At 44.5% G+C, this 27,092-nt stretch overlaps 1 protein-coding gene across 1 annotated transcript in view; it reads right to left on the bottom strand.

Annotated features, from left to right (window-relative positions):
- The window catches only part of DHX29 (DExH-box helicase 29), a 1,644,099-nt gene that overhangs the window by 1,501,627 nt on the left and 115,380 nt on the right, over positions 1 to 27,092 (bottom strand). The window contains exon 4 of the mRNA XM_044064425.1: positions 22,386 to 22,515. Within this exon, the coding sequence (XP_043920360.1) occupies positions 22,386 to 22,515 (130 nt within the window). The remainder of the gene's footprint in view (positions 1 to 22,385; positions 22,516 to 27,092) is intronic.

The following is a 27,092-nucleotide window of genomic DNA, read 5'->3' as shown; positions in this document are numbered from 1 at the left end:
ATACAAGTCTTGGCTGCTTTCTCATGGCCAGGTCTGAAGCATACACATGATGTGCCCCTTCAGTTAACAAATTCTGCCATGGAATACCAGTCCAGTTACTTATTTGCACTTTCATAAAATTAATACAGTCTGCTTCGTCCAGTTTCACAAGTACAGAAGAAAATCTCTGGGCACTCTGTCCTGTAACTCAACAAGTTTTTTAAAAGAGCTCTTCTTGAGCAGTCTCATAACCAGGCAGCCTTTTCTTCATTTTGACCTGTGATTTTTTCAAATTTTAATCGGTTCATCTGAATAAGCTCTTAAAAGCTTTTCCATTTCCAAGCCTTTTGTTATCTGAGTTAATATAATCCTTCAAAACTAGATGCATTTTAATCAGCTATAAGCACATTTGATTTATTTTTTCCTCTACAATACTGAAAGCTATCTCTTGTACCAAAGCTGGAGCTGGAAATGCTTTTTGCTGAACAGCTGCAGGATTCTTCTCAGTTAGTGTTTTCTCTTCACTCTTTTAGCAGATTTTCTTTTAGGCTCTCTAAGATTCTTTATTAGAAACCAAGAACAATGTGTAAAAACCAAAAATGAACTTGCGCCTCAGCGTACGCTTTCAAGGTTCAACAGTTTTAAAAACAGTAAAGCACTTAAATAGTTAATCATTAGAACATTACAAAACAGAACAATAGAATGTACCAGAACACATATGAATTTAAATGAAAACATAAAGCAAAAATAATTCAGTTGAAACAAATGAGTTCATAGAACAATAATTATAACAATAAGCCAGTGGAATACAAAAATACACATAGCCTAACTTCTATGAAATGAGGTTCCAAGACACTTCCAAAGCTGTTATATTAAATATTTCAAAAAAATTCATTATTAAGGCCCTTTGGTTGCAAAGTATCATAAGTATTCACTTTGGATTAGTATTAGAAGTATTAGCTTTGGAAGTATCTTGGAACCTCATTTCATAGAAGTTAGGATACGTGTACTTTGGTATTCAACTGTCTTACTGTTATTATCATTACTATAATCATCATAATTATTATTATTGTTATAATTATCGTTATTCTATTAACTTATTTGTTTTAATGGAATTATTTTTGCTTTCTGTTTTCATTTAAATTCATATGCATTCTGGTACATTCTATTTTTCTACTTAGTAATGCTCTAATTGATGAACTATTAAATGCTTCACTGCGTTTAAAACTCTTGAACCTTGAAGGCATACGCAGAGGCGCTAGCTCATTTTTGGTTTTTACACATTATTCCTGGTTTCTAATAAAGTTACTTTTTTGTGTCAAATAATGTTTTTCTAAATTTTGGAGTGTGGAAGAGTTTATATTTGGCAACAATCACAAAAGTTGTGTTTGTTGTAATACTGGTCTCTAGGATTCTTCTTTGCTGGCATTCAGGCTGTGTACTTAATAGCCAATAACTGCATTTTACTAAAACTGGCAGAATTACTAGCCCTTATCTCAACATTTCTTTTCACACCGGGAGAGCTAAAATTAAGCTGTTGATCAGTATGCAGCCATCTTGCAAGTCCTCACTTATACTTTTTATGCATTTCCTATGGGCATTGGCACTCTAATGCATAGTCTTGCATATTACAGCAGGCAAAATTACATTACTTTCATGGTACAGTGCCAATTAATATACCAAATGTATTACTTTTATTTTCTTCCTTGTGTTTGGGTACCAAATCAGACCAAACCAAAAAGACTACAAACACCAAATGAAGCTGTTCCTCCTCACTGTACTCTATGTACGACATGCTTCATGTATACACCCTGCTTGTCAGTCCAAAACCAGGCTGAGCAGCACAGTTGTGCTAGACTGAAAGCTCTGTGAATACAGGCCACATTTTCTAACAAGATAAACACACACAGTACAAACCCTGAACTACCTTAATGGATGGCTATGGCACCACACTCCAAGCCCATTGCATTAGATGTTGAATTTTCTATGCAGACACCTGCTGCTAAGATAAATACAATGTGCCATCACACACTAATGTACCCTTTCTGATGACAAAGGGCCAAATTAGTTACTAGTAAGCTAACATATAAAGGAACATGGCGGCACCTTGTGTGGCAGTGGCCTCTCTCGCTCCAGTGTGGACTTTGTTTTTGTAGTGTATTGTTTCTTAGTGATTCGTTAACCTGGTGGTCCGTTGTTCTTATGAGTGTGTGGTTAAGTATGGCGATGGTGTTTGTGGAGTAGTCTTCAGAATTTTGCTTGTTTTTTGCTAGAAAAAGAAGTTATGTGTTCACCATAAGTTCCATCTGAATTGTTATTCTTCAATTGTCTTCAACCTATGGGTTCCCGGATCGGCACAGATATGACTCAGCTGCATATCCAGCATCTGATCTGAGCTGAAAGCTCCTCCCCTACCCATAATGCCACTGGCTCCTTCCTCCCTTCAGATTGAGTTTGCTGCCCAACTATCGTCCACACCCAGCCCAACACCTTGTCAAGTACTACACAACTGTATAAGCAAAAAGAGAAGAGTAAGAGGTCCGCAGGAAGTGACCACATCCTCTACTCATCAGAACAACACACAACCTGTGCAAGGCAGGAGGAAGGAGGGAGGGACAGCTAAAGACAAATGAACACCAAAGTACAGTTGTGTACACTATAAATGTAGATGTGCGAGTGCACTCACTGTTGCAGTCATTACATTTGGGTAATCCTGCTGGCAGGTTGCCCTCAGTCAGCCTGAATTCCAAAATCTTGGGTCCTGCGTCGGTTGCTGTCGCCTCTTCCCTGACGTCAGGTCGTCAGGGGTATAAAACATGCAGCCGACGCCATTTTCTTCAGTTTTTCTTGCCCCAGATGTCAGGTGCCCACTAAAAGGGTAGCCAAATTTTATATATATATAAAAATACATGTACCAATAAACTTTACCTTCATCTACAAGCAAATACACCACATAGGTTGTATAAATTAGATAAGGAAAGATAAGTTCCAGTAGAAAAAAGGGGGCTGGCGGGTGGGTAACCTGGATTGCAACAGTGAATACACTCGAACATCTACATTTATGGTAAGTGTACACAATTGTACTATGTTCTTCGTGTTTCACTGTTGCAGTCATTACATTTAGGTAGAGTCCCAAAGCTATGGTTGGGTGGCTGGAGCTAAACAGCATTAGGAGCGGCTATGAGGCCCTGCAGAACTGCAGTGGCAAAGCCTGCCCTGGATTTAGAGTAAAGTAGCAGATGATAATGCTTGTTAAAGGTGTGTACTGAACTCCAAGTAGCAGCCTCTAAAATGTCTTTGGTTGGTACTCCTCTGATAAAGGCTGCTGAAGTGGCTGCAGCTCTGGTCGAATGTGGCCTAATGCCCTTAGGCACTGTCTTGCCATGCTGTGAATAGCAGAAACGAATGCAGTGGCCTATCCACTTAGAAATTGTTTGCTTGGAGACAGCCTTTCCTTGTGATCCTGCAGCATATGCCACTAGTAATTGCTCTGACTGAGTGAAAACTTTAGTTTTGTCCAAATAGAATCTAAGCTGTCTGTGTACGTCCAAAGAATGAAGAATTCTCTCCCCCTTGTTCTGTGGATTTGGGTAAAAAGTTGGCAAATGAATAGTTTGGTTAAGGGCCACACTGGACACCACCTTAGGCATAAATGTTGGGTTTGTCCTCAGAGAGACCCTATCTGGATAAAAAATGATAAAAGCTTCCACAGCCATGAAAGCCTGTAGCTCTGACACTCGTCTTGCAGAAGTTATTGCTAGGAGCAGAGCTGTTTTCCAAGATAAAAACTTTATATCCGCAGTAGCAGCTGGCTCAAAAGGAGGTAGGGTGAGTTTTTCCAAGACATAATTGAGGTCCCATGCAGGTATTGGTGATCTCCTTGGAGGCCTTAAATTTTTGGCTCCTCTGAGGTACTGCCTTAATAAAGGATGAGAAAAGAGTGGTGGCTCTGTATTGTAATGAGCCGAAATGGCAGAGGCATGAATTATAATTGATGAAAAAGAGAGGCCTTTGTCCAGCATCTCAGTTAAGTATTGCAAAATCTGAGGAATATTTGGGACAGCTGTATCAGTTTCTTGAGCCTGGTTCCAAGCACAAAATCTCTTCCATTTTCCAGCATAGGATTTTCTAGTACTAGGCCTTCTGGCTTCCAAAATGACATCTATCACAGCTTTACTGAGAGGTGTACTTTGTATGGCTACATTATCCGCCATGCTGCCAGGTTTAGAGTCCTGAGTTGGCTGTGCAGAATCTGATTGTTTTGTTGGGACAGTAGATGAGGTATTTGAGGTAAGGTCCAGGCTGGATATTGAGACAAGTTCCTTAAGATTGGATACCAGTACTGGCGGGGCCACTCTGGGGGAATCAGAATAATTTTAGTTTTTTCCTGTCTGACCTTTAGGAGTACCTTGGGGAGGAGAGGCAGTGGAGGAAAGGCATATACTGATACGTTTTTCCAGCTGAAAGATAAGGCGTCCACTTTCCATGCTTGTCTGTGATAAGTCCTTGTGCAGAATATTTTTAGTTGACAGTTGTGAGGAGAGGCAAATATATCGATGTCCGGGCGTTCCCATTTCTTTGTTATCATGCTGAAGACTTGTGGATCCAGGTGCCACTCGTGGGGATCCATGAGGTTTCTGCTTAGTTAGTCTGCCAGAGTATTTTCCTTTCCTGGCAGGAATTGTGTCTGCAGATGAACTTGGTAAGTCAATGCTGTGTCCCATAAAGTCATGGCTAGTCTGCAAAGGGGGTAAGAATGCATGCCCACCCCCCCTGCTTGTTTATGTACCACATGACCGTGGTGTTGTCTGTCTTTATCAGTAGTTGTCCTGAATGAATTAGGTCCTTGAAGGCTGTCAGGGCATTTTGAACAGCTAACATTTCTTTTTGATTGATATGTAGATGCATTTGGTTTGTGGACCAGATGCCCTGAATGCCTCTTCCTGCCATGTGGGCCCCCCAGGCATAATCTGATGCATCCGTTGTTAGGTTCTGCCTGGCTGGGGGTAGTGAGAATGGCTGTCCCTTGTTTTGGTGACGAGCCTTTGCCCACCATCGAAACTCCTGTTGCAGGCAGAGAATGAGAGTAATCATTGTTTCCAGGATGTGGCAATGTTGTGTCCAGACACTTTTTAGGTACCACTGAAGTTTCCTCATATGCAGTCTTGCATACGGAATTAGTAAGATGCAGGATGCCATTAAGCCCAAAACCTGCAGAATTTTTGTTGCAGATAACTGGGCCTTTGTTGCCACTCCCTTGAAGTAGGTAGTCAGTTGCCTTTGTTTGTCTGGCGTGAGATAAGCCATCTGGGCAGTTGTATTTAAGCTTGCACCCAGGAATTTTGTCTCTTGAGAAGGTACTAGTTTTGATTTCTTTTCGGTGACTGTGTACCCTAGGCATGTTAAAAGTCTTTTCACAAACGCCAGATGCTGTAGTATAATGTCCTTGTTCTCTGCTTGAATGAGGCAGTCATCCAAGTAAGGATATATTTGTATTCCTCTTTGTCTGCAGAAAGCAATTACTGGTGCCAGACACTTTGTGAAGACCCTGGGCACAGTAGATTAGCCAAAGGGCAGTGCAGAGAATTGGTAATGCTTTGAGCCAGCCTTGAATCTGAGGTATCTTCCGCATGATTGTCTGGTTGTGACATGCAAGTATGCCTCTTTTAGGTCTAATGTCACGAGCCAAGCCTTTCTTCCCAGCATGAGCAGAAGCTGCTGCAAGGTCAACATCTTGAATTTTGGTATATCCAGGAAAGTGTTTAGAATAGATAGGTCCAGTATTGGTCTCCATGCTTCGTCCATTCTGGGTACCAAGAACAGTCTTGAGTAAAATCTTTGTCCCTGCTCTTGTTGTGGTACTTGTTGAATAGCCCCCATGTCCATGAGGGATGAAACTTGTTTTTGAGCCTCTGCACATTGATTTTTTGGCAGGTCTGGCCAACCGTTTGCCCTTGGCAGGGTATGGAAGTGAAACTTGTAGCCTTGTGACACTGTCTAGAACCCATTTATCCTGGGTTATAATGTGCCAATTTTGTGAAAAAAGTGCTATTTTTCCCCCTAAGGGTGCTGCCAGAAGATATGTGCTTGGTGCAGGCAGGAGGAAGTCATTGGGACTGTTTCCTGTAGGGTTGTGATGTGTCTTCTCCACTTTTGGAGGTAGAAGCACCACCCCATTGCTTAGTCCTGTACGAACCTTGCGGCTGGGATCTGCCTCTAGGGCATCTGAGTCTGCCCCTTTGAGGTCTGTCTGACACTGGAAAGGACCAATTCTTTGCAGGCCAGTGTCTGCTAAACCTAGGTGGCTGGACTTGTAAAAAATCTTTGACTGTTTGCATAGATTTAGCTTTGTCCTCCATTTTAACACCTCTTCTGCCTTCACACCAAACAAGGTATCATGCTGTAATGGTGCATCTAATAATTTAGCTTTGACATGATTAGGCAGATTTTGTTCCTTCAACCAAGCATGCCTTCTAATTACAGAACCCGTAACTGCGGCCCTGCAGGAGGCCACCAGAGAATCCAAACCACATTGCAAAGTATGCTTTCCAACTTGTTCAGCTGCATGCAATAAATCCTGCATTTCTTTGTTTTCTGCACATTCAGAATTTACCAACATTTTCTGTTTAAGCAGTGTCATAACATATTGCTGATACTTGAGCATATGAAACTGGCAGTTTAAGGCCCTTGTAGCCAAGGTAGCAGATGTGTAAAACTTTTTCCCTATCTATCCATTGCCCTAGAATCTCTGTTGGGGGGGGGGGGGTAGGTTTTTTTGCAGTGGAAGCCTTAACCCCTTTGGAACCCTGAGAAATAGTTTCTAGGTCTGCAGCAGGGTTTTTAGAAAGGAATTTATGAGAGTCAGGAACGCTGTAGTATCTGTCAGGCTTAACAGGAGCTGGAGGTAAGGAGTCTGGGGTCAGACTAGACTCTGAAAACACATCATCAACAATGTCCAACACACGTGGAATAGCTAGAGGCCTGTGTTGAGGTAGTAAAAGGAAGTCCCTGAGCCTCTTCTTAGATTCTGAATAATCTTGGCTCTCCCAGTGGAAATGCTCCCTCATGGTATGCAAGGTTTCCCCAAAAGAGTAGTCCTCAGGAGGAGAGGCTGTAGGAATAGATTCTTCAGCATCAGAATCCTCATAGGGGGGAAGTGAATATTCCTGATCAGAAGAGGAATCAGAGGAGATAGAAACCTGATCTGAAGATTCAAAGTCTGTCTCTTGCCTAGGCCTCTTATCAGGAGGGGATGGGAACCCCTGATCAAGGTAATTAAGTCTTCGGCCATTTTGGGCATTTGTTTTTTGGGAATGGAGGCCTGTCCATGTGGCTGGTAAACTTGTTTCTTTGCCTTTAAAGGTGCTTTAGTCTTTGCTTGTGAAGCTGAAGTCAGTTTAAAATATAATTGTTTAGGTCTGAATATACCCTCAGAAGCCAATGCCTGCTCAGCAGCTCTGGACCCATCTGAGGGAGCAGTCTCCAAGGCTCCAATACCTTGAGTTTCCAGTGGCCTGGCCGACTCCACATGGGAGTCGGTAGCTGCCTGTGACTCTAAAGTAGCGGGCATCAGGGGTTGCGAAAGCGCCTCACTGAGAACCGGCGACTGGCTTAGGAGAAGCTTCTTCGTCAGCTTTGGACCTCGGTTGTCTGTCTTTTTCCTTTTCTTTGCGTTTTTTATGAACTCCGATAGTCGGATGGCCATCCGACGACATTGTATAATTAAATCTGTGGCCAAAATAGCTTAATGCAAAATCGTACCGACGCTTAATAGTGCGTTGGTTAAAAATAGCACAAAACTGACAATTTGAAACATCGTGGTCAGGGCTTAGGCAAGGAATACAGAAAGAATGAAAGTCCTTATGAGGTATTTGCTTCCCACAAGAAATACAATTATTAACTTTTTCTGACATCGGTCTGGAGCAAGAAAAAAGTTTCCCCAACGGGGTACTTAGCTTTTAATGAAGACTTCAGATCTGAAACTCGAACACGAAAATCTCAAGTGTCGGCCGACCGGCACTTGCGAACTGCTTCTGAAGAAAATGGGGTCGGCTGCATGTTTTATACCCCTGACAACCTGACGTCAAGGAAGAGGTGACAGCAACCGACGCAGGACCCAAGACTTTGGAATTCAGGCCGACTGAGGGCAACCTGCCAGCAGGATTACCAAATGTAATGACTGCAACAGTGAAACACAAAGAACATCTCCTCAGATGGAACGTTACGGTGAGTACATCATTTCTTTATCTGAAGTTGTTGTTGTTGTTGTCATTTGATCTTCAAGCTGTGAGACAGAGTCCACAGCTACTAAACACCTGGGAGGACGTCATGGAAGGCTATTGCAGAGCCAAAGGATGCCCTACTCCTGGATGTTATGTCCAACTTATAATGCAAAATGAAGGTATAAGATGAATCCCAAGTGGCCGCAGAGTAGCTATCATCTAATGAAACTCTGGACCAAAAGGCCACTGAAGTAGCCATAGATCTGGTGATATGTGCCTTCAAATGCCCTGGCGGGGATAAACCCTAAGCAGAATATGCCAGAATTATACAATGGGAAATCAAACAGGCAATGGTGACTTTAGATATTGGTTTCCTCAAAAAGGGTTTAGAATAGGAAATGAACAGATGGTCAGACTTGCGAAAGGATTTAGTCCTGTGCAGGTAAAAACATAACTGTCTGTGCACATCCAACAAGTGCAATTTATATTCTCCCTTGTTTTGAAAATTTGGGGAAAAGACGGGGAGATTCATCACCTGGTTAATACTGGACTCCGAAGCTACCTTAGGGAGAAAGATGGATTAGTACACAAAGATACCCTGTCCTTATAAAAAATTATATAAGGAGGCTTGACCGACAAAGCTTGAAGCTCCAAAACCCTCCACGCAGAAGTAAGAGCAACAAAGAATGCAGTCTTCCAGGACAGAAATTGCAGATCCACACAGGCTGTAGGCTCAAAAGGGGATAAAACTAGAGCTTGCAGAAATAAGGTAAGCTCCCACGGCGGTGTTTGGCCCTTCACTGGAGCCAAAAAAGAAAGTTGCCTTTTAGTAAAGCTTTGCAAAACTTAGAGGATGCTAGAGGAAGCCATATTATCACCTACAGGAAAATTAGAAATTGCTGCTAGTTGAACCTTGACTGTAGAAGAATTGGCACCCTACTGAAAGATCCCTGCCAAAAATTCCAAAACCACAGAAACTGGGGCCGTGAAAGGATCTAGGGCATGCTGCGAGGCCCAGATGGATATACGCTTCCAATTGCTGGAGTACACCTTAATGGTGAAGACTTATGAACAGCCACCAGGATCCTTTTGACAGGCAAAGATGAGCCGGGAGTCCTGACTATCATGGCAAAAGGAGAAGCAAAGCAGTGAGCTTCAAACTGCCCAGGTCTGGATGGGAAATCTCTGAAGGATGAGAAATCAGATCCGGAACTGGATCCAACATCCGTGGTGGAGCCACCAGATGAGACCACAGAGAGAGGAACCAGACCTGGTGAGGCCAAAATGGGGCAATGAGGATAACCAAGCTCCCCAGCCTGCAAGCTTTCTGAAGGAATTTTCGATCAAGGGAAGAAGAGGACAACCATACAGAAGATCGGGGGGCCAAGGATGAATCAGAGCATCTCTGGGGGCTTCCCCTGGTGGAGGGTTCCGACTGAAAAACTTGCTGCATTTCGCGTTTGAGGGAGAGGTGAAGAGATTACAGCAAGATTAACCCCACTTGAGAAAGAACTGTTTTGCTACTGAAAGATACAGAGACCACTCGTAAGGCCTCAGAATAGACCTGCTGAGCCTGTCTGCCAGAATGTTGGCCCTCCCCGGAATGTGTGGTGCCACCAGAAAATGGCTGGTGGAGATCGCCCACTCCAACAATCTCATAGCTTCACACCAGAGGGTAAGACCTGGTTTTCCCCTGTTTGTTGATGTACCAGACAAAAGACATAATGTCTGTCTGGATAGCAATTGTCCCTGGGGGAAGATGGGCATGGAGACCCTGCAATGCTAGAAGCACTGCCCTCATCTCCAGGAAGTTGATATGTAATCTGGTCTTGTAGGGGGAACCACGTGCCTTGGGCTGTCCTTCTCGAGCAGTGCCCCCCCCCCCACTCTAGCAGAGAAGTTCCCATAGTTACTGTGCCCGAGAGAGAAGGTGGAAGAAAATAGCGACCCTGAACAAGATCCAGAGAATGAATCCACGACAGAAGAGAGTCCCTGCACACCTGAGAGACCCAAACAGGATGAGACAAAGGAAGATCTAACATGGACCATTGGACCAAGAGGGTACACTGAAGAACAAGAATGTGAAAACGTGCCATGGACAAGAGAATGATGGTGGTTGCCATGAACCCCAGCACCCTTAATACCATTTCTGCTGTCAGTGACCGATCTGGAAGAATGCAAAGGACATGTAGCTTCAGAGACCGAACCCTCTCCGGGGTAAGAGACTTTGGTTTGAATTGTGCCCAGTCGAGCTCCAATGAAATCTAACACTTGAATCGGGGTCAGTGACGACTTGTTGAGATTGATGGTAATGCCCACCCACTGGGCTAAGAGAAGAAAGGAATCCCTTGCTTGACTTGAGCTGATGCATGGAAGGGGCAGCAAGGAGCTAATTGTCCAGGCAGGGGAAGACCTGTATGCCCTGTAGTCTCAGGTGAGCCACTACCAGTGCCATCACTTTGGTGAACACCCTGGGGGTTGTAGTGAGACCAACGGGGAGCGCTCTGAACTGATAATGATTGGCCCCCAGCCAGAAGCGGAGGAGCCTCTGAGTGCACCTATCCATTTTGACATGGTGTATGCACCCTGAAAGTCTATCGAGCAAATCCAATAGTTCTCCTGCAGGAAGGGCAGGATAGACAGGAGGGTGACCATTTGGAATTTTGTCTTGGCCAATGACAGGTTCAAGGTGGAGAGATCCAGAATGGGACTTAAGTCCCCAGTCTTCTTTGGCACCAAAAAGAACTTGGAATAAATGTCTAACCCAGACTGGTCTGGGGGGGGGAATGGGTTAGATGACTTGTTTTTCTAGCAGCTTTACAATTTCCAGTGCTGCATCCTCCTTTTTTGTGGGTGGAATGTATGGGAGGTGTCTGAGTGGAGGAGGTGACATGAGAAAGGGGATTGAATAGCCTCTGGATATAATTTGCAACACCCAACGATCTTCCGTGATGGACTCTCATGCAGTTAGATGTAGCGATAGGTGACCCCTGACTACCTCCAGAGATGAGCAGCCGAGCAACCCTTCAGGGCTGTTGCATGGGTCTCTCAGAGAAAGGCTCTCAAAAGACCCATGATTTCTCTGACCCTCTCTGCCTCTAGGGTGGCATCTATCAAACCCCCCTCTGCCCCTGGGGGAAAGTGAGTCCTGAGTGTCCTGGGAATAGCTGAGATTTTCAGAACCACATTTTCTTGGCCCCTTGCCGATTCCTCGAGAAGGTTCATTGAGAGGCCAAAAAGCAGATCCCGATGGCAGAGACAGCCTTCCCATCCTTCTCACTCTGGACTAAGGTGTTACGTATCGACTTCCCAAAAAGGGAGGAACAGTTGTATGGGGCATTCGTAAAAGACACCTTAAAAGGGTTCTGAAAAGGCACAGAGCCGGAGCCAGGCATGGTGCCTGGTGGCAATACCTGTACTGGCTGCAGTAGTGGCACCCTCGGTTGCATGGGAGAGGAGACGCATAGAGGTGTTAGTGACAGATGTCAGAATGGCCATTCAGAAGGAGAACACTTTCTTGTCCTCCCCCGACGTGGACCCAGGGATAGACTCAGTGACCTCCTTGACCAGGTCTCGCTGCAGCCTAATCATGTGTGCCATATAATTCAGCGCACAAACAGAAAAGGTTGCTGAAGTGTACACCCACTTCCCAAAAACAGTCCATCCTCCTGGACTCTCAATCAGGAGGGTGGACCGTGGAGCTCTCTTGGGCTAGCTCCTTCTTAATGGCAGCTGCCACCATCATGGCATCAACCAAGGATCTCGTAGTCCAATGGGTCCTATCCGAAGGGGTACTCAAAACCTTGTCCAAGTGTCTGGGAATGGGGTCCACCGTGTCCGGTTCCTTCCATGCCAGAGATGTAATAAGATCCAATAAAGGATCCGTGGGAGGGGACACCCAGGAAGTAGAGGAGCCTCCACCAAATGCCTTCAAGAACACCAATTCGTCCGGGTTAAGTTTTTGGGCAGACCACCCCCCATGCTGACGTAGGATTTCCATGATGTCTCCAAATCGGTGTCTTCCGTGAGGGACTCCGGTGGATAGTCCAAATGCCTCCTTTTGCATGTATGTTTGCAAGAAACCTCCTCAGTGGGTGTCTCTGGGGGAGGACTCAACAACGTCTAGCTGCTCCCACAAGGGAGTACCCTTCGGCAAAGAGGCAGCAGACTGTACCTGAGATGGTAGAATGGCCAGATCCATGCCAGAAACAGAGGAAGCCAGGACGGATTCTGAAGACAAGATTGTAAGAGGTCTCAATGGGATCGAGAGAACCCTCTCCACCACATCGAAAGCCAAAGGGGAATGGACATCCTGAGAAGGAACAATGGCCAGAGCCATAACCCTCTGACCAAACGGGGTAGCCAGAGCTGAACCTCCAGGCGCCAAGATACCACGGAGAAGGCTCTGATCTGAAAGGCTCAGAGCCGATGCCATTCCCTTGGATCCAGTGCCGAAGCTATGGCTCCAAGAGCTAGATGGATCCATCCTGCTCAGGGCCATGGCCGGCTTCAATGTACAAGGTACCATCGGAGCCGTCCCCTTGACACTGAGTGTCCTCAGATCCAAGGGCTTCAAAACCAGAAGTCGGATCGGAGAAGGAGTAATAGGGATGAACATGGATTTCATGCCCCCTGCTCCGGAGGGAGAGGAGGCAGGCAGGACTCCCAACTGTGTCTGAGTGCGGATGAACTTCTGCATCATCCAATCCATCTCCTCTTCACAAAGGCTGAGGTGGAGTGAGAAGAGGAGGCCACCAACACTGGCCTAGAGGGGCGGTGAGGGGAAGCCTGTGCCGGCAACCTGGTCCAAAGCTCCTCTGGCTCTGGAGAGAACCGAGGAGAATGGAGCTGTGGAGACTCCATCCTCAGGGATGACCTAACTCACCTGAAGAGAGTGGCCGAAGCAGAGCGATCCAGGGATCGCTTCCTGGCCCTGTCCTTAAACTTAGCTGTTTTGTCTCTGCCCCTGGACCTCTTAGCGGGAGGTTGAGTCCCAGAGGCCGGGGCGGAGATGAAATAGAAGCTAGGGCAGGAGAGGCCTGTGCCCCGGTGGTAGGAGGGGGAAGAAGGCCCTTCAAAACTAACTTATTTCTTCTGTCTACGAGTGCCAGGGGATTAAACCGGGCACAGATGGAACAGGGGAGGTGCCCCAAGATATTCAACGCACAGAGTGTGGCCATCAACAGGAGAGAGCTTGTGGCCACACTCTATGCATTTTCGCAAGCCTGGTTTGGGGTTTTCAGACATACTCCCAACCACATAGCCCAACACACTTGCTCACACAGGGAACACACACGAGTTAGACAGGAAAGAGAAAAGGAGGTTTTTTTTTTTTTTTTTTTCATTTTTAATTGATGCAGACAGTGTGAGGGGAGGCAGAAAAAAGTACAGTTGTGTACACTTACCATAAATGTAGATGTTTAGTGTATTCACTGTTGCAGTCATTACATTTGGGTTACCTGCTTGCAGTAGCCTTCAGTCGGCCTGATCAACAAAGTCTTGGGTCCTGCGTCAGTTGCTGTCCCTTCTTCCATGACATTAGGTCGTCAGGGGTATAAAACATGCAGCCGATGCCACTACGTCAGTTTTTCTTGCCCCAGATGTCAGGTGCCCCGCTAATGGGAAGAAATTAAATCTATAAATACAAGGATATACCTCCAACAAAAAAGCAAATACACCAAAATGCTTTTGAGCATAGTAAGGGAGAGTAGAGGTATAGCCAAAAGAAGAAAGGGGGCTGGAGGGAGGGTAACCAGGACTGCAACAGTGAATACACTTGAACATCTACATTTATGGTAAGTGTACACAACTGCACTATGTTCTTCGTGTTTCACTGCTGCAGTCATTACATTTGGGTAGATTCCCAAAGCTAAGGTTGGGAGGAGGAATTTAAATAGAATTAGGAACAGCTATAAGGCCCTGCAGGACTGCAGTGGCAAAGCCAGCTCTGGATTTAGAAAACTGGAAAACGATAATGCTTGGTTAAGGTATGTACAGAACTCCAGGTAGCAGCTTCTAGGTTGTCCCTGGTAGGGACGCCTCTGAGAAAGGCTGTAGAGGTAGATGCAGCCCTGTTTGAATGGGGTCTGATGCCCTGTTGGATAGGTTTTCCATGGTGCTTATAGCAGAAATGAATGCAGTGGCCTATCCATTTTGAAATGGTTTGCTTTGAAATAGCTTTCCCCTCTGCCCCTGCAGCAAATGCCACCAGCAGTTGTTCAGATTTCCTTTGAGGTTTAGTCCTATCCAAGTAGAATCTAAGTTGTCTGTGCACATCCAAGGAGTGCAGTATCCATTCACCTTTGTTCTGTGGGTTAGGAAAGCAGGTAGGCAAATGAATGGACTGATTAAGAGCCACACTGGATATAACCTTGGGCATGAAGGAGGTGATTGGTTATGAGGGACACCCTGCCCGCATGAAAGATGATTAAAGGCTCCACTGCCATAACAGCCTGTAAGTCAGATACCCTTCTTGATGAAGTGATTGCTAAAAGAAAAGCTGTTTTCCAAGAAAGGAATTTTAAATCTGCAGTAGCAACTGGCTCGAAAGGAGGAAGAGTGAGTTTCTCCAAGACAAAGTTAAGGTCCCAGGCTGGAGTTGGAGCTCTCATGGGTGGCTTTAAATTTTTGGCCCCTCTGAGGAACTGCTTGAGCAGTGGGTGAGAGAAGAGGGGAGGCTCTGTGCTCTAATGAGCTGAAATGGCTGAGGCATGAATTTTGATGGAGGAAAAGGACAAGCCCTTATGAAGCATCTCAGTCAAGTATTGTAGAATCTGAGGTAAATAGGGCGCTGCTGCGCTCGTCCCTTGAGATTGGTTCCAGGCACAAAATCTTTTCCATTTTGCAGCATAAGACTTTCTAGTACCATGCCACCTTGCCTCTAAAATGATGTCCATTACTGATTTATTGAGGGATGGTAAAGGAAAGATTAGGTAATTAGCCAGGCTGCTAGGTTCAGGGTTTGCAGCTGAGGGTGCAGAATCTGGTTCTCCTGCTGAAACAACAGGGAAGGAGTATGAGGCAGGTGCCATGGTGCCAAGCGGCACACACTGCGCAAGGGGGGTACCAGTGTTGGTGTGGCCAGACTGGTGCAATTGAAATAGTCCTTGCCTTGTCCTGTTTGATCTTTAGTAGTACTTAGGAGAGCAGAGGCAGAGGAGGAAAGGCATAAACTGATAGGTTTTTCAAGCTGAAGATCACAGCATCCTGAGGAAACCTTGTGCAAAATTTGTCCAATTGATGGTTCTGGGGGGAGGCAAACAGGTCTGTATCTGGGCTCCCCCATTTGCCTGTCAACATGTTGAAAATCCTTGGTTCCAGTTTCCACTCATGTGGGTCCATGAGGTTTCTGCTTAGTCCGTCTGCCAGTGTATTTAGTTTTCCTGGCAGGAAATGAGTTTGTAGATTCACCTGGTAGCTCAAGGCTGTGATCTACAATGCCATGGCTATTCAGCAGAGGGGGTAAGAATGTGTACCCCCCTGCTTGTTTATGCACAACATGACAGTGGTGTTGTTCGTCTACCATTAGTTGTCCTGGAAGAATGTGATCCTTGAAGGCTGTCAGAGCATTCTGTACAGCTAACATTTCCTTTTGATTTAAGTGCAGGTGCATTTGACTTGGGTTCCATTTGCCCAGAATGCACTTCCCTGCCAGGTGAGCCCCCCATGCATAGTCTGATGAGTCTGTTGTTAAGGTCTGGGCGGCAGGGGGGAGTGTGAATGGTAGTCCCTTGTTTTGGTGGCAGGCCTCTGCCCACCAAAGGAACTCTAGGCGTAGACAAGGTATGATAGGAATCATTGCTTCTAGATCCTGAGAATGTTGACACCACAGGCTTTTGAGATACCATCGTAGTTTCCTCATATGCAACCTTGCATATGGAATTAGAAGAATGCAGGAGGCCATGAACCCCAAGACTTGCAGTATTTGCCTTAAAGACAGCTGGGTTTTTGTAGCCACCTGTTTGAAGTAGGTTGTCAAATGAATCAGTTTCTCTGGCGTGAGAAAAGCCATCTGGGAAGTTGTATTCAAGCTTGCTCCCAGGAATATAAACTGTTGACATGGTACCAGGGGTGATTTTCTTTTTGTTTATGGTGTACCCCAGACAAGTCAGCACCCTTTGAACAAAGGCCAGATGATTCAAATGTCCTGGCTTTCTGCCTGAATTAGGCAATCGTCCAGGTATGGGTATATCTGAATATTTATTTGCCTGCAAAAATGCAATGACTGGAGCTAGACACTTTGTGAATACCCTGGGCACAGTAGATAACCCAAAGGGCAGTGCAGAGAAAGTACAGTTTTGTACCTACCATAAATGTAGATGTCCGATAGGCATGCATCTGCAGTCCTTACAAATGGGTTGCCCTGTCGTCAGGCAGCCCTTCGGTCGGCCGGATTCCAAAGTCTGGGTCTGGCCTCGGCTGGTGTCGTACTTCACCCGACGTCATAGCGGCAGTTATTCGGGTATAAAGGCATCAGCCGACGCCATTTTCCTCAGTGTTTCTTGCCCCAGATGCCAGGTGCCCTCTAGGAAGGCTAAATTTGGATAAATGCAAATGGTTCCAAATAGTAGAGAGCAAACAAAAAATAAGCATGTATGTACAAATATACAAACAAATACACCATAATAGATTCCCCCAGCTAGCTACAAGATGGGCAAATACCCTAGGAGTACCACAGAGGGGAAGGAGGGTGGGTAATCCTGACTGCAGATGCATGCCTATCGGACATCTACATTTATGGTAGGTACACAACTGTACTATGTCCTTCAAGGATGCATCTGCAGTCCTTACAAATGGGTAGAATACCATAGCCAAACTGGGGGAGGAGGAGAAATAGATTATGGTGTAGTTAAGATCCCTTGCAAAACAGCAGTGGCAAAACCTGCTCGGGATCTGGAGTATAAAGGTAAATTATAATGCTTGGCAAATGTATGCACGGAGCTCCAAGTAGCAGCCTCTAAAATGTCTTTGGTAGCCACTCCTCGTAAAAAAGCTGTGGTAGTGGCTGTAGCCCTTGTAGAATGAGGCCTGATGTTTTCTGGAGTTTTCTTTCCATGGTAGGAGTAACAAAACCTAATGCAATTTCCTATCCACTTAGAGATTGTCTGTTTTGAAATTGCTTTTCCTTCCATTCCTGTTGCATATGCTACCAGTAGCTGGTCAGTTTTTCTATTGCTCTTGGTCCTGTCCAGGTAGTAGCTTAATTGTCTATGTACATCCAAGGTATGCAGCAGTCTTTCTCCCCTGTTTTGTGGGTTGGGGAAGAATGTAGGTAGGTGGATAGCTTGATTTAAAGATACCCTGGAGACCACCTTTGGCATAAAAGTAGGATTAGTTCTCATGGACACTCTATCTTGATGGAAGATGAGGAAGGGCTGTACTGCCATTAATGCCTGTAGCTCAGATACCCTTCTTGCTGAAGTGATTGCAAGCAGGAAAGCAGTTTTCCATGATAAGTACTGTAATTCTGCTGTTGCTGCTGGCTCGAAGGGAGGGAGTGTCAACTTTTCTAGCACAAAGTTCAAGTCCCATGCTGGCAATGGCGGCTTCCTGGGTGGCTTTACATTTTTAATCCCTCTGAGAAACTGCCTAAGCAGAGGATGTGAGAATACTGGAGGATCCAAGTTGTATTCTGCTGAAATAGCTGATGCATGAATCTTAATGGAAGAATAGGACAGGTCGTTGTGGAAGAGCTCTGCCAAGTATTCCAGGATGTTAGCTATGTTTACCAGTGACACATTATCTCCTTTTGCAGTACTCCAAATGAGATATCTTTTCCATTTTGCTGAGTAATTTTTTCTTGCTGAGGGTCTGCGAGCCTCCAAGATAATGTCTTTAACTCTTTGAGATAAATCTGGGTTATTTGGCCTCATGCAATGTTCCAGGCCGTCAGCTGCAGTGTTTTCAGGTTTGGATGCAGGGTTTTGAAGTTGTTCTGTGTTAACAGCAAGGGAACTAGGGGCAGAGGCCATATTTGTTCCCGAGACATACTCCTCAGTAATGGGTACCAATGTTGCCTTGGCCAGTCTGGAGCTATCAGGATGATCCTTGGACGGTCTTCTTTGATCTTCAGTAGTACCTTGTGCATCAAAGGAAGAGGTGGGAATGCATATGCTGTCAGGTTTGTCCAACTGAAAGATAGGGAGTCCACTTTCCAAGCAAGTGGGTGGTACGTCCTTGTGCAGAATTTTTTCAGTTGGTGATTGTGAGGGGATGCAAATAAGTCTATTTCTGGCAGTCCCCATTTCCCTGTAATGGTTTTGAAGATGTCTGGATGCAGCATCCATTCGTGGGCATCCGTGGTAGTTCTGCTTAGGATATCTGCTAGTACATTTTCTTTTCCTGGCACAAAAAATGCTTGTAGTTGAATGTTGAAGCTCAGTGCCACATTCCAGAGGTCCATTGCCATCCGGCATAGAGGCCACGCGGCAAGAAAGACTGGGGAAAATGGCGTCGGCTGATGCCTTTATACCCGAATAACTGCCGCTATGACGTCGGGTGAAGTGCGACACCAGCTGAGGCCAGACCCAGACTTTGGAATCCGGCCGACCGAAGGGCTGCCTGACGAGAGGACAACCCATTTGTAAGGACTGCAGATACATCCTTGAAGGACATCTGATAATGCATGTAGCCTGCTTTGAAGTGTAGGTATTTTCTGCAAGACTCCCTGATAGGGACTGTGCAGGTACGCTTCTTTTAAATCTAGTGTTGCCAACCATGCATCTTTGCCTAGCATAGGAAGCAGCTGGTGAAGAGTCAGCATCTTGAATTTTGGATTCACCAGAAAGGTGTTTAGAGTAGAAAGGTCCAGGATAGGACACCATGAATTGTCTTTTCTGGGTACCAGGAAAAGTCTCGAATAGAAACCTTGTCCCTTTTCCTCTTGTGGTACCAACTGAAGAGCCCCCCATGCTTAAGAAGGAGAGTACTGAATTTTGGGCCTCTGCCCACTGATTTGGTGTTGGTAACGTGTGGAAGTGAAATCTGTATCCTTGGGACTCTATTTAAAACCCATTTGTCCTGGGTAATGAGTTTCCAGTTTTTGGCCTGCAGACCAATCTTTCCAACTAAAGGAGCATTCAGTTGGGAAGTGCTTAGAAGTTTTAAAAGCAAGTCACTGAGACAGTTTTCCATAGGGGGGAGTCTTACTACTCCCAGATTTGGATGCGGAAACCCCCCACTGCTTAGTCTTGTGCATCCCCTAGGACTGTAACCTGGGGCATCTTCTGTGTCTGGGTTTAGATTGAGAAGACCTGGAAGGGGCTGGAAAGGACCAATTCTGAGAGAGCCAATGCCTACTAAATCTTGGAGGCTGAACTTGTAAGAAATCTTTAACAGTTTGCATAGATTTAGCTTCATCTTCCATCTTTTTAAGAACTTCCTCAGCTTTGTTGCCAAACAGGCGGTCCTGATTTAAGGGAGCATCCAACAGTTTAGCTTTAACATGATCAGACAAAGATTGCTCCTTAAGCCAAGCATGCCTTCTGTGCACAGACCCAGTAACAGCAGCCCTGCAAGAGGCCTTTAATGAATCAAATCCACATTGCAAAGTATGTTTTCTAACCTGTTCAGCAGAATGCATTAAATCCTGTAATTCTTTATTTTCAGCACAATCAGGAATCAACATCATTTTCTGTTTAAGCAATCCAATAACGTGTTGTTGATACTGTAACATATGGAATTGGCAGTTTAAAGCCCTAATGGCCAAGGTTGCAGAAGTGTAAACCTTCTTACTCCATCAATCCAGTGTCCTGGAGTCTCTATCAGAAGGGGTAGGATTTTTAGCAGTAGAAGCCTTAATGCCGTTGGGTCCCTGTGAAATAGTCTCTGGATCCACAATAGGGTTTTTAAAAAGCAACTTGTGTGAGTCAGGAACCCTGTAATATTTGTCAGGTTTTCTGGGAGCAGGAGGCAAAGAATCAGGGGCCAAACTAGATTCTGAAAAGGCATCCTCAACAATGTCTAGTACAGGAGGTATAGCTAAAGGCCTATGCTGAGGCAGGAGTAAGAAATCCCTAAGCCTCTTTTTTTGAATTAGAAAAACCCCGGCTTTCCCAGTGGAAATGCTCCCTTAGAGTATGTAAGGTTTCACCAAAAGAAAAATCCTCTGGAGGGGAAGCAGAGGGAATAGCGTCCTCTGCACCAGAATCCTCATAAGTAGATAAGGGTAAATCCAGATCATCAGAAGAATCAAAAAAATCAGAATCCTGGTCAGAAGATTCATAAACAACTTCAGTCCTAGGTCTCTTAGAAGGGGGTGGTTGGCTTCTCCTGATTAGAGTTATAAGATCTTCAGCCATTCTTATCATTTGTTTTTTAGGCATAGAGGCCTGAGCATGTGGCCTGGGCGTCGGTTTCTTAAGCATGGTTCGAGGTTTAGGCCTAAATGAGGAAGGATGCGTTGGTTTAATATGCAAGTCTGTAGGCCTGAATACACCCTCATAAGCCGGTGCCTGCAGAGCGGCTCCGGACCCTTCCAAGGTAGAGACATCCGCAGGTTCCACAGTTGAAGCATCTCGCGGCATACCGGACTCTGAATGGGTCTCCAGTAGAGGCCTGCGAATCAGAAGTAGCAGTTATCAGAGGCTGCGAAAGTGCCGCACTAAGTACCGGCAAACTGGCGACTGGCTTAGGAGAAGCGTCGTCGGCAGCTTTGGACCTAGGCGGCCTGTCTCTGTCTTTATCTTTCCATTTTTTTCGGAATACCGGTAGTCGGATGGCTAACAGACGACATTTCTGGATAACTGAACCGAGAACCGAAATACTTAGAGGTGAAAATATACAGACGATGGATAGTGTGCTGATTAAATAAGGCACAAAACCGACAGCAAGAGACGTCGTGGTCAGGACCTAGGCAAGGAATACAGTATGAATGAAAATCTTTGTGAGGTATTTGCTTTCCACAAGTAATGCAATTTTTACTGACATCGGTAAGGAGCAAGAAAAAGATTCCCCAATGGGGTACTTAGCTTTAGTTTAAGACTTCGGTTCTGAAACTTGAAAACGAAAATTTAAGGAGTTGGCCGACCGGCACTTGTGAACTGCTTCTGCTTCGGGTACCGCATGGCAAGAAAGACTGATGTAATGGTGTCGGCTGCATGTTTTACACCCCTGACGACCTGACGTCATGGAATAAGGGACAGCAACCGATGCAGGACCCAAGACTTTGTTAACCAGGCCGACTGAGGGCTTCTGCAAGCAGATAATCCAAATGCAATGACTGCAACAGTGAAACACAAAGAACATCAGAAAAGAGGGAAAGTATATTAGAAAAAAATAGAACTAAAGGGAATAATAAAGTCACTTACCCAACAAATTTAGCAGAGAGCATGGATCGCGATGTGGACATTAGCGCGGCAAACGAGATCTGAAGGGAGGAAGAAGATAAGGGCATTATAAGTAGGGGAAGAGCTTCGAGCTCGGATCAGATGATGGATATGCAGCAGAGTCGGATCCAAAGCCCACAGTGTTGAAGATCAAATGAAGACAACTTCAGATTGCTGGATTACAGAAGTCTGGGCCTGCAATGGTATGCTGAGCTGGATAGGGAGCAGGGGATGTGGCGACCATGTGATTTAAAGAGATCAGATCTGTTTTTGTTAGTTGCTGGTAGCTGGACTGGATTTGAGAAGTGGTGGATGGTGATGGAGGATGGTACTGGTGACGATGATAGTGACGGTCATGGAAGGTGAAGTTTGAGGGCATTCATCTGAATGTTGTGGCCATTCAGGCCTGCAGGTAGTGGCGACTGTGAAGTCGGTGGTGTCAGAAGAAAGGTCAGAAGGAATGACTGGGGCTTGAATATTGATGGTGTGGCCATTTGGGACTACAGTTAGTGGCGGTTGTGAGGTCTGTGTTGTTAGAAGGATGGACAGAGGAAAAAACTGGGACTTGTATGTTGCTGGATGGAGTGGGAGATGGTGGTGTGAAGTACTGATTGCTGTAGTCCTTGGAATCGTTTTTGGTTTCAAAGCTTCTGTGCCTTTGGTTGGCTCATTTACTGCTGCTGTAATGTGCATTTTTGTGTTGTTATTGTTTCTGTGCTGCAAAGTTATGTTTTGTATTGAGCTTAGGGGAAAATAAATTTCATTCAACTCTATCTTTGTGTATGGCTAAATGACAAAGTTACTTTTGATCTTTGATCTTTTGAACTGTGTAAGACCAGCTGGTGTCTTTTTCACTTACCATTTGGGAGGTTTAGACATAACCAGTCCAAAGCTGAATGCAAATCTCCTCCATAAAGAATAGTGTTCTCCATAGCTTTTTCAACATGTTCAGCTTTGAAGGAAAATCCTTGTAAAGCCATGTACAAATCCTGTTAAAAAGGAACAGAAATATATTCAAAAATAATGGAAAAGCACATCAGTTACATATAAACCTGGCAAGAGACGATGCAGTTTCCATCTTGACATCTTAAAGTAACTGTACATATTTACACTTGTAATACAAATAGTTTTACTCACACTTCTTTGGCTTGCTTTGCAGTACCAAACTTCCATGAGTTGTGCATTTTCAGAGACACATCAAGATAAAAATTTCAAGGATACGAGTACTACTTAAGACAGAAATACCACTAAAAATTGATTGCAACTATTTTAATGTTTTAAAGGACACACAAACTGAGACTGAACAGTAAAAGGGGAGAAAATTTTACAAAGTACTAAAGACACCAGTTTCAAGCTCATTTACCCTCTTTTGTCTTAGTGTAATGAAAGGCTGAGATTATGAATACTGCCCTATGGTGCACAGCATGGTTGTGATAGTGAGGAAAGAGAGCATTCATACTGCAGTTGCCGAAGCTACTAGAAAAATCATTACAAAATTAGCTGGTGTTGACAATGGTTAACTTGAATGCACATACTAGGACAGACAGAAAAGGATGTGAGGATTGCCTGGATCCACATGGTTGGGGCAACAGGAATGAAGGAGGAAAGGCCATTCCAGACTTGTATCTGGCAAAGGGCTTGATAGTAGACAACACATAACTGAGACAGACAGAGACAGAGAGAGACAGTCACAAGATCACATACTACATGCAACTCAGGTAGACTTCCTTCAAGTAAGAAAAGGGCACTGGGATAGAATCAGCGATTGTAAAGTCATTCCCAGTGAAACGGTCGTCCCATAGCATAAACCACTGGTTGCCACAATCACGCAGAGAAAACTCCAAGGTCAGTGACCAGGCTGAAGACCAGGAAGCTGACTGGAGAGAAAGTACAACAGTTTAAGGAGTTACTCAGGGCTCCAACACCCCAAGAAGGGGCGGAAATGGGTGAAATTTGAAGAATGGCATGTGTGAGGACTGCAGAACAAATATGCGGTCAAGCCAGGTATGGAAAAAAGGTAATTAAGGAAAGCTGGTGGTGGAATGCATAAGTCTAGAAAGCCATCAAAAGAAAGGAGTGCAGGAAAAAGTGGGAGACAGAAAAGATGGATCAGGCTAAGGAGGAATATTGTTTGGCTAAAAAGAAGTTAAGAAAGTAGATGCAATAGGAAAAGAATAAGGCATATGAGGCACTCTACCAGATTCTAGAAAGTGACTCAGCAGGTGGCAGAAAGAAACTATATCAGGTTGCAAGGCAAAGAGAGAAAGATAAAGAAGACTGTCAGACACCCTTCAGAAGGGATGCCAGCAACAACCTGCTCACCAGCCAACTGGACATCAGAGGGAGATGGAAGGAGTACTTCCAGCAGCTTCTGAATGAAGAAAACCCCACAGAAGCTGTACTGCCCCAGACACAGCCTACAATGAGAGAAGAGGAACAGCCCACCCTAGAAGGAGTAAGAAAAACACTAGGGAAAATGAAGTCAGGGAATGCAGCGAGCTCAGATGAGATCACAACAGATATGATAAAGATGCTGGGTGAGACAGGACAAAAATGGCTCCAAAGGGTACTCATAGCAGTGAGGAAAGAAAGGCATATTCCAGATGACTGGAGAATAAGCATACTTGTGCCAGTGTACAAGAACAAAAGGGACAGCCACAACTGTGGGCAGTACAGAGGTATCAAACTCCTGTCACACCGCATGAAATTTCTGGAGAAGTTGATTGATAAACGAATATGCAGAGTAGTAAAAGGAAGATTGGAGATGAGCAGTTCAGATTCAGAGCAATATGCAGTATAATTGAGATTTTGATTTTGGATGCAGACTCTTAAGAAGAACAAAAATCATACAGAGTATTATATAAATAAAATAGCAGGGTTCCAAGAACTAAACCAGCACGAGAAGGGAGAAAAGAGATTCTGCTGATAGAGATGACTGTGGTTAGGGATACAGATAACAGGCAAGAGGGAGCTGGAATTTATTGGAGAAAACTGGCAAAGGAACCAAGGTACTGGGAGCACATAACTACAAAGGGAAAGGTAATAGAATGGGAAGAGACCAAGAATTTATTTGGACTGCAGGTTAGAGATTGCCTTCCCTATTAAGGACTGATAGAGTATAGGCAAAGAGAAAGAAATAGGGGGCTCTTAAATGAAAGACCAGCACTAAGTTTTTAATAGAATCTAGTCAAAATCAAAGTCAAAGTAGACTTTATTGTCATTTAGAACTACACATGTAGCCTAAACGAAATTTCGTGCATCAGCTCAATTCTTGAGATTACAAAGGAAAATGAAACGCATACAAGTAGAGGAATAAACATAACTAACAAATACAATACTACTCCCAATACATGCAAGAAAGAGTAGAGACATTTACCAACACTCACAAATGAAAAGAATACCCTACCCTGAGTTAAATTAACTACCCTACTTGAAGTAATACAAAACACACTACAGATTAAAATGCCTAAGTAATTTGTCCAATATTGCACTTGAGTGAGTTAAATAATGCTGACTATGGATATAATAAATAAATATTGCACTTACTTGGAAAATATGCAAGTATATATTGCACAAATAAATAAAAATTAACTTATTATGTGTCCAGACCCCTGGGACTAGTGCCCGAGTTCAGATGTCTAATCACTGTATGGTAGAAATGGTAACTTAATCTTGTAGTCCTGAAGTGGAAGCTGCAGTATCTCCTGCACATGCTTAAACAGTTCATGTGCAGGATGTATGTTGTTCTGTATTATTTTGGTGGCCTTTAGGATGCTTTTTGCAGAATAAAGATGTTGTGTTGCTGGAAGATTGAAACCTGTTAACTTCTCTGCAACCCTCACCATTCTTTGTAATGCCTTCCTTTCTGTAACTGTGCAGCTTGTAAACCACATTGTGAAGTTGCAGGTGAGGATGTTCTCTACTGCACCTCATTGATCCCGAGCACTGGGTGGTTTGTTTTCCTTTTCCTGAAGTCGATGATAATCGCTTTGGTCTTGCTTACATTCAGGTCAAGGTCGCTCCCCTCGCACCAAATGATCAGAGATGCCACCTCATCTCTGTTTGCCCTTTCATCCTCCTTTATAACGAGTCCCATGATTGTGCTGTCATCGGCAAACTTGATGATATGGTTGGACTTGTGCTTAGCATAGCAGTCATGGATCAAGATGGTGAATAACAGTCAGCTGAGAACACATCCCTGTGGAGCCCCGGTGTTAATCATGCTGCTCTTTGATGTGTTCTTACCTGAACACACCCTCTGTGGTCTCTCAATCAGGAAGTCTAGAACCCAGTTACAGAGAGGTTTATGGATTCCTAAATGTGCCAGTTTTTCTATCAGCTGCATTGGTACCACCGTATTAAATGCAGAGCTGAAGTCCATTAACAGCACCCTCCTATTGTCCTCTAAATGTTCAAGGAAGATGTGTAGTGCTACTGATATGGCATCAGCAGTGGATTGGTTAGCTTTGTACGCAAACTGAAGAGGGTCAAAATCAGGAAGTAGGCATGATGAAGAGTGCTTTGTGATCAGCCAATCAAAACATTTCACAACAGTGGATGTCATAGCGACCGGTCTGCAGTCGTTAGGGCAAGAGGGACTGTTTTTCTAAGTAGTGGGATGGTGTTAGTTTCCTTGTAGCATGACGGTACTTCTGCCATGGCAAGAGAGGTGTTAATTATTTCCTTTAGCACTGTACATAGTTGATCAGCACAGCCTTTTAACACCTTGCCCAGTATGTCGTCTGGGCCAGCAGACTTCCTGGGGTTCACTTTCCTTAGCTCTCTTCTTACCTCCTCTGTGCTGAGGCAGAGGACTGCATCCTTCTCATCAGTGGGTAGTTTTAGTGCCAACCTGTTGTTTCTTTCCTCAAATCTACCAAAGAAGATGTTCAAACTGTCCAGGAATTTGATGCTGTCCTCACACTGTGCTGACCTGATTTTGTAGTTAGTGATCTCCTGTATGCCTCGCCATGGTCTCCTTTCATCCTTCCTGTCTTCAAAGTGGCTCTGTACCCTTTTGTCATACTCCCTCTTCGCCTCCTTTATACCCCTTCTTAGATTACCTCTTGCTACACTTATGGCTGCTTTGTCCTTAGGCCTGTAAGCTGTATTTCTTTCCTTCAAAAGCTCATATACCTCAGGGGTGAGCCATGGCTTCTGGTTAGCTCTAATAGAGATACTCTTGGTATTTGTTACCCCATCAACACAGTTTGAAATGTATGCCATCACTACCTCAGTAAAACTAGATCTAGAAGAGAAGCGGACATTAAAAAAGGAATGATTAGTACAGCATATAAAATATTGCAGCAAGAATCAATCAATCAGAGGAGCTTAGAAAGGATTGGGAAGAGAGAGTGGATAAGCAATTCATAAAGAGACAATGGAGGGATATATATCTCCCAAACATGCAACAAAGTCTAGAAGATTTAGGATGTTTGTCTGGAAGTGTTTACATAGGTATTTTTATATCCCAAGTAGAGTCCAAAGAATTTTTCCTCAAGTGGATAGCAACTGTTGGAGGTGTGATGGGCAGGAAAGAGGTGGCTGGGAATTTTTTTTTTGGGAC

This window comes from Protopterus annectens, chromosome 2.part2, assembly GCF_019279795.1.
Source record: "Protopterus annectens isolate FY-2018-M chromosome 2.part2, PAN1.0, whole genome shotgun sequence".
In the NCBI taxonomy this organism is placed as follows: Eukaryota; Metazoa; Chordata; order Ceratodontiformes; family Protopteridae; genus Protopterus; species Protopterus annectens.
This window is presented reverse-complemented; position numbering and strand designations above follow the sequence as displayed.